This window comes from Strongylocentrotus purpuratus, unplaced genomic scaffold (genome assembly GCF_000002235.5).
Source record: "Strongylocentrotus purpuratus isolate Spur 01 unplaced genomic scaffold, Spur_5.0 spur5_scaffold_6, whole genome shotgun sequence".
NCBI classification, from domain to species: Eukaryota; Metazoa; Echinodermata; class Echinoidea; order Camarodonta; family Strongylocentrotidae; genus Strongylocentrotus; species Strongylocentrotus purpuratus.
Genome location: NW_022145612.1, coordinates 21,435,252 through 21,450,011, shown reverse-complemented (window position 1 = coordinate 21,450,011; position 14,760 = coordinate 21,435,252). Strand labels below are relative to the sequence as shown.

The 14,760-nt window shown below is 41.1% G+C and overlaps 1 protein-coding gene across 2 annotated transcripts; it reads left to right on the top strand.

Moving 5' to 3' along the window:
- The first annotated feature begins 3,204 nt into the window (after positions 1-3,204).
- LOC592912 (actin CyI, cytoplasmic) lies at positions 3,205-13,751 on the top strand. 2 transcript variants are annotated; one of them, XM_011662888.2, is made up of 5 exons: positions 3,205-3,423; positions 5,148-5,312; positions 8,905-9,144; positions 12,101-12,347; positions 12,672-13,751. In XM_011662888.2, the coding sequence occupies exons 2-5, from the start codon at positions 5,187-5,189 to the stop codon at positions 13,187-13,189; spliced, it is 1,131 nt and encodes a 376-aa protein (XP_011661190.1). In that variant the 5' UTR covers positions 3,205-3,423; positions 5,148-5,186; the 3' UTR covers positions 13,190-13,751. The 2 variants fall into 2 exon arrangements, with proteins under 2 accessions (XP_011661190.1, XP_797504.1); XM_792411.5 differs by having other exon boundaries at positions 3,206-3,423; positions 5,128-5,312.
- Positions 13,752-14,760: the final 1,009 nt, after the last annotated feature.

Sequence of the window (14,760 nt, the reverse complement as noted above, 5' to 3'; positions counted from 1 at the left end):
TCAAAGTACAAAGGATAATTATAAGAGGTGAAAATGAGGCATTTTTTCACCTGAAAAGAGGCACTCACCAGTGACGATAAAGAGGCGTTTACGAAAATGGGAAATAGGCATTTGTTGACGGAAAAGGGGCACCCATCAGATTTTGATAGGGGCATTTATAAGAGGTGAAAAGGGGGTAGGTCTCTTATTAGAAAGGAAAAGGGGCACCTATCATTATTAAAAGGGGAATTATCAGAGTTGAAAAGGGGCACTGACCAGATATGAAAAGGGGGCACTTATGAAAATGTAAAAAGGGCACTTATAATAAAGGAAAATGTGCATTTGTTGAATGAAAAGGGGGCACCGTTCAGATTTTTAAAAGGGGCAGTTATGAGAAGGGGAAGGAGCTCTTTCTTTTTAATGGGGGCACTTATCATAAAGAAAAGGGGCACTTATTAGAAAGGGAAAGGGGTAGTTATGAGAAGGGGGAAGGAGCTTTCTCGTTTTAATGGGGGCATTTATCATAAGGAAAAGGGGCACTTATTAGAAAATAAGAGTGGCACATGTTAAAATGAAAGGTGTGCTCATCCGAGTTTAAAAAAGGGGTAGTTATTAAAAGGAGAAGGGGCACTTCTTACAAAGGAAAAAAGGGGAAGTTGTCAAAGTAAAAGGAGCACCTCTCAGTTTTGAATAGGGCAATTATCAGAGGTGAAGGGGGCACTTACTAAAAGTGAAAAGTGGCACTTCTCGTACCTGAAAAGAGGCACTTACTAGAGATTAAAAAGGGCACTTATTCAAGATAATTTCAAGATTTATGAGAATGGAAAATGGACACTTATTGCGAAGGAAAATGGGAACATGTCGAAGGAAAAGGGGCACGTGTCAAAAATAAAAAGGGCACTCGTCAGAGGTGAAAAGGGGGAAGGGGCACTTATTCAAGATAATTTCAAGATTTATGAGAATGGAAAATGGACACTTATTGCGAAGGAAAATGGGAACATGTCGAAGGAAAAGGGGCACGTGTCAAAAATAAAAAGGGCACTCGTCAGAGGTGAAAAGGGGGAAGGGGCACTTTTACTAAGTAATAGGGGCACTTGTCAAAGTAAAAGGGGCACCTTTCCTATGTAAAAGGGACACTTCTTACAAAATAAAAGGGGCACTTTTGGGGTATCTGAAAAAATTGGGGGGGGGGGGTACTTTGCCCCCTGCCCCCCCCCCCCCCCGGGAGGGCCGCCTCTGGGAAGCTTAGTGTACCTAGATCAGCACTTGTCAAAGTAAAAGGGGCACCTTTCCTATGTAAAAGGGACACTTCTTACAAAATAAAAGGGGCACTTTTGGGGTATCTGAAAAAATTGGGGGGGGGGGGTACTTTGCCCCCTGCCCCCCCCCCGGGAGGGCCACCTCTGGGAAGCTTAGTGTACCTAGATCAGACTTTAAAAAAAAATACCGTGACGTCATCGCCAAGAGCCAGGGTTGTCGATAGACCAGTAGGTGACGGAGACATAAACAATATTTTGTAGTTGTTTTGAAGAGATTATTAATCTCCAAAGCTAAAGATTGAGTTCTTCCAATGCAAAATATTCACTCTTCAGATGTTGAGGCTTTTCAAAAAAAAATTATTTTTGGTAAATTGTTTTAATGGTATTATCTGAGGCAGGCGCGTAAGCAGGATTTTTTTTCGAAGGGGGGGGGGGGAGGGGGTTCAAATTGAAAATCGCGCCGAAAATTTCGCAACGACTCAGCCAGCCGCTGAATAAGCGGGGGGGGGGGGGGGGGGGGGGGGGTAAGAGCACATTTTTTTTGCCCCGAAATTTGCAAATTTGGCCGATAGATATTTCGTTCCGTTGGGCGGGGGGGGGGGGGAGGTTAAGATCACCTTTTTTGGGTCTCCCAGTAGCACAACAGAGGGGGGGGGGGTCCTCCAAAACACACACACACATACAAATTGAGTGGGGGTTCGACCCCCAACCCCCACCCCCTGCGTTCAGAACAGAAGTTTTGATTACTAATACTAATTTAACAAGCTTTAAATCCGCAATCCAAACTTTTATCATGGTGGCAGTTTTACATCAATGTAAAGAACGATTCAAAAGGCATGCATGCTAATATTCCTCCTAGGAATATGCCAGCTTATTATTTGCTAGGCTATAGCTGACACCTGTCTCGCAATAAACAGATGACATATCAGGACAACTCTCATCACAGTGTTTTCGACAATATTTCTAAATGATATTCTGAAAAAGCACCCTGGCATGAAAAACAACCCTGTTTTCCAGGTATATGCAGGCGTCATTCAACTCTTAGTCACCCGGGGTATATTGATGGCTGCTAAGGGAAATGGACCTGCTAAATACCACGAAGACGGTTCTGTTATGGCATGACACAGGTAATTGAGATTTTTTGGGCGATGAGCTCACAAAGAGCTACGTGAAACATCAAAGAATCTGAGATAACCAGAATTTTTCTCATGCAATACACATAAGATTTTAAAGTTCGAATTAAAAATTTGTTTAAATGAATGGTATTCAATTTTTTTTCTTCTATTTTCCATATTTTACTAGACAATTTGAATGCGAACATTTTGCTCACTGTACACTGTTATTATTTGTTTTTGTTTTTTATTTATGAAAAAATAAATAAAACTCAGACGATAGCATTCTTAAAAAGAAAAACATATATCTGTGAAAACTAACTATCGAACTAAAAAACAACCCAAGTAATAGCACATTTTCATAAATAAAACTTAGTTGTATTTCACAACTAAAACAAATGCATCAACGTGCAAATTCATGTACGAATTATACAGCTGGAAACAAACTATAGACTTCAGAATCAGACCCAGGTTCAATTTTGTTGGCCGTTCAATTTTTAAATCGCCCCTTCTGGCCAGAGGACTGAGAGTATGTTGTATTTGTCATTTCCACACTTCATGCTCCAATTTGATTCTAAATATTTCATTTGTTGATAATTAACATCCAGTCTGGCACATCGCATAAATATCGGTGGATAAACCCCCAACAGTATGTGTATAGGATTATATATAAATTCATAGGAGCTTCAATATGAAGACCGTATATCAGCATGGCCAGTCCTACCCTTTAGAACAGACAGATGGAATTATTTTTTTACGGTCAAATCTTGGTCATCTCTTTAAATGACAGGATTGGGAGGGGGAACGCGAAAAAAATCAAACTGGGGAAAAGGGGCTTGTTCTAGGGTGAGAGTATTGTTGCCCCCTTCCCCCAGCATCACGAAGTACTACCGCTTGTTGCCTGGTCGGCTGTCTGACAAGTCGCAGGGCTGCGAAACGATCTCCTTATATGGTCAAGGAGTTGCATTCGTTGCGAATACAATTAGCATAATTTATCAATAAATCTGCGAGTCACGACTTTCTAGTTCTCATTCTAGTACAGGTGGTTGTTGAGTAAGAGCATCAAGAGAAGGGTAAGTCGCAAACAAAGTTGTCATTATCTTTATTCATATATTTTCATCAATTCTATAGAGTTTGTTTCTTTGCTCAGGCTCTTTTAGATCGGAAATATGGTTTAATGTTTAGCTAATTGCTTTGTTGTGAGATTTATCTACACGTTGTTACTTAATAAATTATGCACTTAAAAATTAACTTTCTATCGAATGTGAAAGTTTGATTATAATACTTTGTTCTGTGTTAGTACAATATTTGTTTTATTTATTAAATTGGTTCTTTATATCAAACACTATCGCAGAATTATACCCAAAAAAAATAAATGTAAAGCAATTTCCATTAATTTTTTTTGAGTGTCTCCTTTAAAAAAATGCGAATGTGACAATTATAACTTATACCAAAATATTACTTCTATTGACAATAGAATAGGGTATTGAAATCGGCCTGAAGTTGATTTCTTCAAAGTTTTTGCAATCGTATAACGTACCTCGATCTATTGGTCATAATGTTGATAGATTATTCATAATCTAGGCCAGGATTTACCTCTAATCTAAAAAAAACGTGAATCGTGTAGTATTATTCAGGGAATAGTTTGGTGTTCATATAGAATAGTTAGGTGTTTATGAAGAATATTTTGGCGTTCATATAGAATAATGAACTTTACATCATTCTCTTTAGTCGGCAAGATGGTGAACTACAATATTTTACACATTTCGTTCCTCATTAGTACCGATATTTTCACCAACCAATGTCTTTGAAAATTGGAGAGGAGACGGGGCATCGGTTATACTTGACCCCTTTCCAACATATTTCAAAACACAAAAGATGAAATGGTCGCGCTTCTAATGATATATAGGACTCAACATTAAATTGACATTCAACTGTGTATCCCATTTACCTTAAACATTATGTTTCATCCTTAGAAGAATTTAGGCCTACAACTTACATTTACATGATATAGATAACGATGGACATCCGTTTAAATTTAGAGCAGCTTCAACACTTACAAACTGTCATTTTGGAACTTCCGTTCTTAACGGATTTGAAGAAATCTAATTATGTTTGGTACAGCAATAGATCTAATGCTTTAGAGATGTGAATTTCGCCATTAACTTTCATCTTATTTTGTTATCATTGAAATGTATTAACTGCTTTTGGTGAGGTCAGTTTCATCTTGCTCAACGTTATGTTGTTTAGGTCTAACGTTTCACTGAAATACCAATGCAAAATGTTTCTTATTAATTTTTGCAAGAAATTATCTATATTCTTATCTAAGTATGGCCACTGTTATTACTACTTCTATTTCTAGAATAAAATCTTCTTTATTCTAAGACTACTCAAATTGATGTAATCAGTTTGCAGTCATCCGATTATATACTTACGGTTTATTCATCACAACGTTTAGTCATGCTCGTGCAAAAGGAACTTCAGGAAGGTGATTTTATTTATATATTTATTTATTTATTTATTTATTTATTTATTTATTTATTTATTTTTTTTTTTTTGGGGGGGGGGGATGGAGACACGTATAGCTTTTCCTTAATGTATTTTGGGAGTAGCTAGGTCTATGTATTTCCTTATTGAGAATTCTTATTCATTTTGAACTGAGCCTAGTTGTAATCTTTTGATAAACTCAGGTCATGATTATTTTAGATTTGTTGTTCATGTGACAGCTATGATGTCGCGTTTTTTTAATACAAAATACGATTATTGGTTCTTTGCAGATTCTACCCATTCCCTCCAGATTATCTTCTGATAACCAAATACCCACCCGACAGACATCATGTGTGACGACGATGTCGCTGCCCTGGTCATTGACAACGGATCTGGCATGGTAAAGGCCGGTTTCGCGGGCGACGATGCCCCACGAGCTGTCTTCCCATCTATTGTCGGCAGACCCAGGCATCAGGTATTTATTTATTCAGAAGTCATTATATGATTATCCTAATCACTGGCGGATTTAAGAGGGGTACAGTTCACAATTCTGCCCTCCTCCGTTTTTAGGTGATTAACCTTTTTTTTTTTAGCTCACCGGAGCCAAAGGCTCCAGTGAGCTTTTTTGTTGTTGTCCGTCGTCCGGCGTCCGGTGTCTTTTGTCCGGCGTTCAGCATCTGGCGTCCGTAAACTTTTTACATATTCAACTTCTTCTCATAAACAGATTGCCAGATTTAAACCAGACTTGGTAGGAATCATCCTCAGGCAAGGGAAATCGGAATTTGTTCAAATGGGGTACGTGTCCCCAAGAGAAGCCTGGGGGCGGCGCCTCCAAAGTTCATCAGTGGCAGTAATTGCACATAAATTCTTGAAAACCCATGGCTGGATTCGAACCAAAATTTGTAAGAATCACCTGTAGGAAAGGGAGATCTAAAGTTGTTAAAATAATTGTACTTGAAACACCCTTCTGACCTCAAAGGGCGTGAAGGCTAAATTCCCCGAAGTGCCCATATAGCAATAATTAGATTTATAAAAAAAAAATCTTTGAAATTCATGTATAAATTTTGACTTAACTAGATAGGCAGCATTCCTCAGGCAGGGGGATATGAAGTTTTTCTGAAGGGCTGCCTCCAGGGGGAGAGGGCTTGGGAAGTAGTATCCCCCCACAAAAAATCCTCTTGCTTATATTTTTGTATTATTCTCAAAAATGCAAAGTCGGATTTTAACCAAACATGCATGGTAGGAATCATCCTCAGGTGAGGCCGATCTCAGGTAACCCTGTGGCATTTCTTAGGTGATCTGCCGCGTAACATAATGATCACCTGTTGATTTCGTCAAAATCGTTATTATTATTTCTTTCCTACCTTGTTGTGGTTCGACTATCTTCTGAAATATAAATGCCAAATCTTTTTATTTTCTAGGATGATTTCCTATTTCCTGGAATAGCGAATCTCCTCGTTTGGATGTTATCGTTCCTGCGTGACGTCATCTAGATGCCATTTTGTAAATTCATATTTTCTTAATTATTTTCCGAACGGATTGATGTTCATTTCTGCATCAAACTTGGACTTCAGGTCATGTACCATCCTACGGTTACTCTGTCATGCAATACTGCACTCTAACGTACGCATACGCATACGTCAAAGTTTCAAAATGCTCCAAATGCCCAACTTCGAGGTTTTCTATATGTTTCAGGTCATTTCAAGAATTCTGCATGTGCTGAAAATTAGATTTTTTAATGTGTTTGAACTCCAAATAAGACTGCTAATAATTCTAAGTCACTTCTCTTTAATAAAGACCTTCCAAACAGCAAGCGAGCACGGCAAACTTAAAGAAAATAAATATTGAAAACCGTCGGAAAAGTTATTAAAAAACTGTTTCATTTGAATAAAAGATATCTCTTTAAAATGCCGTTTTATCCTCATTTTTTGTTTCATATTCTGATAGATCATGAAGTGTAGATATGATTTCATACCAAAACGTTGGTATGGATTCTGGTTTAACATTGTAGGAATCATTTTTATGTGAAGAAGACCTAAATTTGTTTTAAGAGCATACCTGCACCTGTGGGAGCTATGTTATTATCACGAGGCCACTTCTTTTCTCGGCTCACATGGGGGTAAGGTGCGCGGATCTCTTGTGTTTTTCTTGTCAGAAATTTGTTGCGAATATTGTGCCCCATCTTTTACAAAATCCTGGATCCGCTCCTGATTTTCTAATGATAACATGATTACAAACTATATCATAGCTCTATTAAAAATGAATAGATGTCTTTTTCACCATCGTTTGTTAGGGGTGCCCATAGGAAAGTGAAAAGTATGCCGCAGACCTGCCGCAGACCTGCCGCAGATCTGCCGCAGACCTGCCGCAGACTTTTAGTCTGCGGCAAAGAGTATGCCGAAGTATGCGGCAGAAAGAAATTTTGCTGCAGACTTGCCGCATACCAGTATGCCACAGGAACAGTCTGCGGCAGATTTGCGGCAGGATGAAATTTTGCTGCAGACTTGCCGCATACTAGTATGCCACAGGAACAGTCTGCGGCAGATCTGCGGCAGGATGAAACTTTGCTCCAGACTTGCCGCATACTAGTATGCCACAGGAACAGTCTGCGGCAGATCTGCGGCAGGATGAAATTTTGCTGCAGACTTGCCGCATACTAGTATGCCACAGGAACAGTCTGCGGCAGGATGAAACTTTGCTCCAGACTTGCCGCATACTAGTATGCCACAGGAACAGTCTGCGGCAGATCTGCGGCAGGGCGAAACTTTGCTCCAGACTTGCCGCATACCAGTACGCCACAGGAACAGTCTGCGGCAGGTCTGCCACAGGAAATCCCATTAAAGTCTAATAGGGCCAATTGAAACCAATCATCTCATGCATATTCATTATTACTTTACACGTGTGACAGAAAAATACATTTATCATGATTTGTTAAGCAAATTAAGACAATGCACATCATTTTTGTGATTTCTATTTTCCTTTTGCCATTATTAACCAATAGATTATTTTGTCTGATCATGTTACAATTACATTCACGTTTAAGCAATAGATATATTGATTACTAACCAAGAAACTATGATTACTAACCAAGAAACAATATACATATTTAGTATATATATGTGTACGAGCCTGTGTCACTTTAAATGTTACTCTTGAATACACTTCAAATGATCAATGTGATGAAGTTAATACAATTGAGAATAGAATAAACCTAATTGGTAATATCGATATATATTGGTATTACCTAATTGGTAATATCGATATTGCCAATATAGATTATGAAGTATCAATCAGTTTATCACTGGTTCTTCTACTTGCATACTTTATTGCCACGTACTGGATATGAAAGAGTATGCGGCAGGTCTGCAGCAGGTCTATATGAGATATGAATATTCATGACGAAGAGTCTGCGGCAGGTCTGCAGCAAGTCTGCGGCAGACCTGCCGCAGACTCTTCATCATACTGAAAGAGTATGCGGCAGACCTGCCGCAGACTCTTTATCATACTGAAAGAGTATGCGGCAAGTCTGCGGCAGACCTGCCGCAGACTCTTCATCATACTGAAAGAGTATGCGGCAGGTCTGCAGCAAGTCTGCGGCAGACCTGCCGCAGACTCTTCATCATACTGAAAGAGTATGCGGCAAGTCTGCGGCAGACCTGCCGCAGACTCTTCATCATACTGAAAGAGTATGCGGCAGGTCTGCAGCAAGTCTGCGGCAGACCTGCCGCAGACTCTTCATCATACTGAAAGAGTATGCGGCAAGTCTGCAGCAAGTCTGCGGCAGAACTAATTTGCATGTGAAAAAGATGACTGTCTGCGGCAGGTCTGCTGCAGATCTGCGGCAAGTCTGCCGCAGGAGTATGCGGCAGGCTCATTTCTTTCCTATGGGTGTGGTTCCGAAAAGGATACTTGCTGCTGTATCGAGATGTGTTCTGCTTTTTTTTATTACTCATTCGCTGCCACACTACCCGCAGTGCTGTGTACACAAAAATGGATAAACATGGGAATGGGGGCAATAATATTTCAAGTGGGTCTGTCTTTCTTTTTTTTTTTTTTTTTTTCTTCAGGGCGTTATGGTTGGAATGGGTCAGAAAGACAGCTATGTCGGAGACGAAGCACAGAGCAAGAGGGGTATCCTGACACTCAAGTACCCCATCGAGCACGGCATCGTCACCAATTGGGACGATATGGAGAAGATCTGGCATCATACCTTCTACAACGAGCTTCGTGTCGCCCCCGAAGAACATCCAGTACTCCTAACCGAGGCTCCTCTGAACCCCAAGGCCAACAGAGAAAAGATGACACAGGTGAGTGAAAGGCAAAAAGATTGAGAGAGAGAGAGAGAGAGAGAGAGTGAGAGAGAAAGAGAGATAGAAGGGGAGGGGAGAATAGCTATAGAGAGATATAAAGAGACATAAAGAGACGGTGACAGAGAGAGAGCTATATAGGGAGAGAGAGAGAGAGAATGAAAGACAGACAGAAAGAGATATAATACATTCATTGTTGTATGGAAGCACGCTAAGAGACGAAGTAGACATCGATTCAATGAGCCTCGACTAAAAACACACAAAAAAAAACAACAAGAAATTCAACGTAAACACAAGAACAAAACCTAACAACTTTTAAATGATATCTTCGGATATTACGATGTTAACCTTCAGACGTGATGAACCGTTGATCGTCAATTTTATCACTTAAAAAAAAAATATTCGGAAAACTTATTTGCGCCTCAAAATTTTAACATCTACGAAGCATAACTTGTATACCTTGCATACCTTGAATACCAAAGCTTCTGGAAGAAGCCGTCTCCAGCTGCCGAGCTTCTAGATCTAACTTAAGGGGAGGGGGTGTCCCAGCTTCCGGGTCTTGCACCATAATCATTTTTTTTTTTTACATATGTCTCTTGCATGCTGGGACATAATCAGGATCGTCATAGTTCATAGTTGGAGTGTCTACTGTGAGAAGGGTGAATTATATTGCTCCTTCTTCCAGTGTTTGTCAAGTCTGGCTTTAAAGCTATTCACCGAGGTTGCAGATACTAATGAGTCAGGGAGGGAGTTCAAGTCTTTGAGGACCCTGTGGCTGAACGAGTCTTGCCTGAGTTTGGTGTTGCAACTGAGTTTGGTTAGTTTGAAAGCATGCCCTCTCGTTGTTGAATTGATTGCAGGTGTGAAGAATTGGGTAGAACGAGGGAAGCTTCACATTTTCAAGTCTCTCATGGTTGCTTTGGTGTTTTATCTCTGGTACTTGTTGTACTTTCCCAATGATTTTGGGGTCCTTCACATAGCGTCCTTCACATAGCGAGGGTGCCAGATTACACTGCCATATTCCAATATGGGACGAGCAAGACCTTTGTAGAGGAGGGGAATTGTTGATCTGTCCTTGCAAGTGGAAGATCTACGTATCCAAGCTAGTACAGCATTCGCTTTTTTAGCAGCAATTGCAGATTGTTGATGAAATATGAGTTTCTCATCAATGACCACCCCAAGGTCCTTTTCTTCCTTGGTTTCTGGGATCTTTACACTGTCTAGCTCATATTCCCTTCGTGGATTGCATGCCCATAGGTGCAGGGTCTTGCGATTGTTTGCATTGAAGTGGAGCTGCCATTTCGCAGACCATCCCTCAAGTTTCTGTACGTCTCTCTACAGGGTGGTGTAGTCTTCCTCAGACGTAGCTTTGCCATACAGTTTGGTGTCATCTTTAACGAGTTTGACTGCTGTCTCAATCTCGTCAGGAAGGTCATTTATGTAGATGACAAATAGAAGTGATTCGAGCATGCTCCCCTGGGGTACTCCACTGCACGGTGAACGGGGTCCAATCTGACATGTTGTGGTTCACGCCCAATCTCTGCTTCCGTTCAGTGATGAAGTCTTGGATCCATGTTCTGATAGGACCAGAGGTTTCATAGGCCTCGAGCTTGTTCATTAGACGCTGGTGCGGAACCGAGTCAAAAACCCTCCTATAATATCTAGTTAGACTATGTCAATGGACTCCCCCTTGTCGATTAAGTCTGTCCATGCTTCCATAGCACACAGCAGTTTTGTCATGCAAGACCTTCCAGGGACAAATCCATGCAGATGGTCACTGAATATGTCATCGGTCGATCAGCATATGGTCTGCTACTTCATCTCTTACCAGTAATTCCGTGACTTTGCAACATACAGAGGTGAGAATTATTGATCTGTAGTTGCTAGGATCTTTCTTGCAGTGGCCTTTCTTGAACACTGGAGCAGCATTGCTTTGCTTCTATCTGGTTGGTAGTTACCTTTCTTTCAAGGACGTGTTGTAATGGAGAGAGGTAGACAGGTTGCTGGGGCTGTTTCACGGAGTGGGCATGGATGTAAGAGTTGTCCGGTCCGGCAGTCTTATATTTTGACAAGTTTTTAAGCTTGCGTAGAACATCTTCTGGGGTAATAGTGACAGTATCTACTTGTGCCAGTGGCGGATCAAGGGGGGGGGGGGTGGGGGCGGGGGGCCCGCCCCCCCCCCCCCCTTGAGAAAAAAATAATGTAAAACCACGTGATTTTTACCTTTTTGGGGGTTGGCCCCCCCCCCCTGGCGCTCAAGGGGGGGGGGGGTGCAAATTTTTAAATTTTCGAGGACCAAAAAAAAAACGTGCTCACTACCCCCCCCCCCCCCCCTACTGAGCGACTTTTCGGCTGGCGCGATTTTCAAATTTTCGGGAGCAAAAAAAAAAAAAAAGTTGGGCCCCCTCCCCTGAGAAATTCTGGATCCGCGCCTGGCTTGTGCTTCTTGGTATTTGTTGTCAAGAGTGGGAATATGTTCCTTGTCTTCATCTGTGTATGTTGTTGCAAATATTTGCTCAGAATATCTGCTTTCTCTTTGTCGTTGAGCTGGTCATCACTTGATTACTAGTATCTTCTTTCGTAAGTCTCCAATCTGGCTGCGTGAGTTCAATTTCTCATTTGTATATTTCCAGAAGGTTTTGGGGTTGGTTTTGATATTTCCGGTCTGCCCGTTGCGATGTAGTTAGTCCATGCTCTTGCTTTCCTCTTCTGTTTTCTCATTGCAAATCTTGTCATCCATGCATGCTTCTTCTTCCTTCCTTTTGCCCTTGTCGTAGGATTGTGTTTCTGCATCTGGATAGTCAAGTGGCCTTCTAGGAATTCCCAAATCAAGCCTCGTTTGTTGAAAGGTCACTTATCTCCTTTCCCCAGTCAACCTATTTCCTGGTACTGCCGGAAAATATCCTAAAATAAACCTTTTCTTTCCGGCTGTCTTTAAAAAAAAAATATCATTCAGATCATGTTTGAGACGTTCAACACACCAGCATTCTATGTGGCGATCCAGGCAGTTTTGTCCCTCTACGCCTCTGGTCGTACCACTGGTATCGTACTGGACTCTGGTGACGGAGTATCTCATACTGTACCCATTTATGAAGGGTATGCCCTCCCACACGCCATTCTCCGTCTGGACTTGGCTGGACGAGACCTTACAGACTACTTGATGAAGATCCTGACAGAGAGAGGTTACTCATTCACAACAACAGGTGCACAAGAATTATCATAGTGATAGCAAAATCCTTTTGACAGGAATTTTTATTAAATGTGATTGATATCATCTTAATATGCAATTATTCTTTTAGGCTATATATGTGTCTCTGCTTTGCTTTACCTGGATTTCCTATTTTTAGAAGATGATAGACGTGCAATATGACAGACAAGACTCAAAAAATTAATACGTTTTGTTTGGATTCGTTAAATGATAAATAAATTACTCTTTTGAAATTAGTTAAATTGAATATGGAGAAAGCTAGTCTTCCATTCTTTTTGTAATCCCATTTCATTGATGGTTTGTGTTGATTTGATTTCAGCTGAACGTGAAATTGTCCGTGACATCAAGGAGAAGTTGTCGTACGTGGCCCTCGATTTCGAGCAGGAGATGCAGACAGCAGCTTCCTCATCGTCACTAGAGAAAAGCTATGAACTACCAGACGGTCAGGTCATCACCATTGGCAACGAGCGATTCCGTGCCCCTGAGTCTCTTTTCCAGCCATCATTCCTTGGTATGGAATCAACAGGAATCCATGAAACCACCTACAACAGCATCATGAAGTGTGATGTAGACATCAGGAAAGACCTATACGCCAACACTGTCCTCTCCGGTGGAACAACCATGTTCCCAGGAATCGCTGACAGGATGCAAAAGGAGATCTCGTCACTTGCTCCACCAACCATGAAGATCAAGATCATCGCTCCTCCAGAGAGGAAATACTCTGTATGGATCGGAGGCTCTATCCTTGCCTCTCTCTCCACCTTCCAACAGATGTGGATTAGCAAACAAGAGTATGATGAATCTGGACCAAGCATTGTTCACAGAAAGTGCTTCTAGATCCGTGAAGACTTTATTTCTGCTTTGGACATACCCAAAAGCATTGTCGAATAAAAGGGGAAAAGGGATATTTAAACAGAAGAAAGTGTGATACGACATCAGTGGTCTTGTTTATCAAAACCATGCAAGATAAGAACTTGAAAGACTACATACTGCGATGTGACTGAAAAAACAACATGTTGCTCAATTGTCCCGCGTTTTCACCTATATTTTGTTTAATTTAGTTTATTATCAAACGCAAGATTACACTAGCCTTTTCTCTTGACATTAGTATGAGATTTTTAATCCTTGGAGTAACAGTTTTAAGGTGCAAAATGCAAAGGACTCGGTCTGGAACTGTATTTGCCACTAGAAATCTTAAACTTTAACAACAAGCTGGTTTCTGAAATAATTATTGACAATAGCTTTGCAGGATATGAAACGATAAAGTTATGGAGATATGTTTATTTTTATTTTTAATATTTGTTTTATGTGTACATTTTTCTTTTTCTCTTCATGCTTTCATTTCATATCTTTTAATTTCATTGAAACTGAATGAATACATTTCTATCACAAACTACAATTCAGTTCGTATTTCATTTCTACGTATCTTTTTCTTATCTCGAAACATGAACATCTCGAAACATAAAATGTACAATTGAGTATGCGGGCTTCTTGTTGCCGAATACATGCATGGTCGTCAATCAAGGGGGGGGGGGTAGGGGGACACTTTCCCCCAAATGTTTAAGGTTGGGGGACACAATAGGGTATGTCCCCCCCCCCAAGTCTTGTACTTCGTATAATAGGCTCTATGGGGCCCAACTTCTTAAAATTGTGCCCTAGATGCTAGATATAAAGCACAAAATAAGCGCTCTAAAAGTAAGATTTTGATCAAGGCTTACAAGGGGCGTCATTTTTTTCCAGTTCTCTGATTGGCAAAAAATGGTATTATTATAGATCATCAAGCAATATTCGCGCGGATCTCGGTGGTACATGCTAATGCTAGTGTGCGACTGTGTGCTACAAGTACACAATTTAATGTAATTTAATTGCCGGGCAATATTTCGTAGTGGGGGGGGGGGGGTTAGTGAGCACTAATTTTTTTTGTTTGCTCCCGAAAATTCGCTCAGTGGGGTGGGGGGGGGGGCAGGATCTGCCCCTGCAATTACACGACCGGTGTGTTGCGGCTCAGTCAGTAGAGCGTCCGCCTCACAACCGGGAGGTAGTGGGTTCGAACCCCGGCCGCGTCATACCAAAAGCCTGCCCCCCCCCCACTCCGAGAACGGACGGATCCCATGCGTGTTACCAAAATGTCCGGTAAAGGGGTACTTTTCGTGTGACAAAGTCCGGCCCGAGAATTGTAAAAAAAAGGGGTGTATTAACTTTTCACCCGGAGATTTCTTTAAAAAGGGGGTGTTTTTTCTTTTTTTCTCTCATCTCTTTGGACTCCTGAGAAATTATTCCGAATTTAGGGGGGTATATTGAGCATTTTTTATGATTTAGGGGGGTCTCCAAGGCAGGAAAAGCCCGCGAAAGGGGGGGGGGGGTTCGGAAATGTTGGCAGTCCTCAGATAGGAGGTGCTTTCAAAAAG

Coding starts and splice junctions, on each gene's coding strand:
- LOC592912 (XM_011662888.2), top strand. CDS start 5,187: ATGTGTGACGACGATGTCGCTGCCCTGGTCATTGACAACGGATCTGGC. Junction 9,145..12,100: donor ACAGAGAAAAGATGACACAG/GTGAGTGAAAGG, acceptor AATATCATTCAG/ATCATGTTTGAGACGTTCAA. Junction 12,348..12,671: donor TTACTCATTCACAACAACAG/GTGCACAAGAAT, acceptor ATTTGATTTCAG/CTGAACGTGAAATTGTCCGT.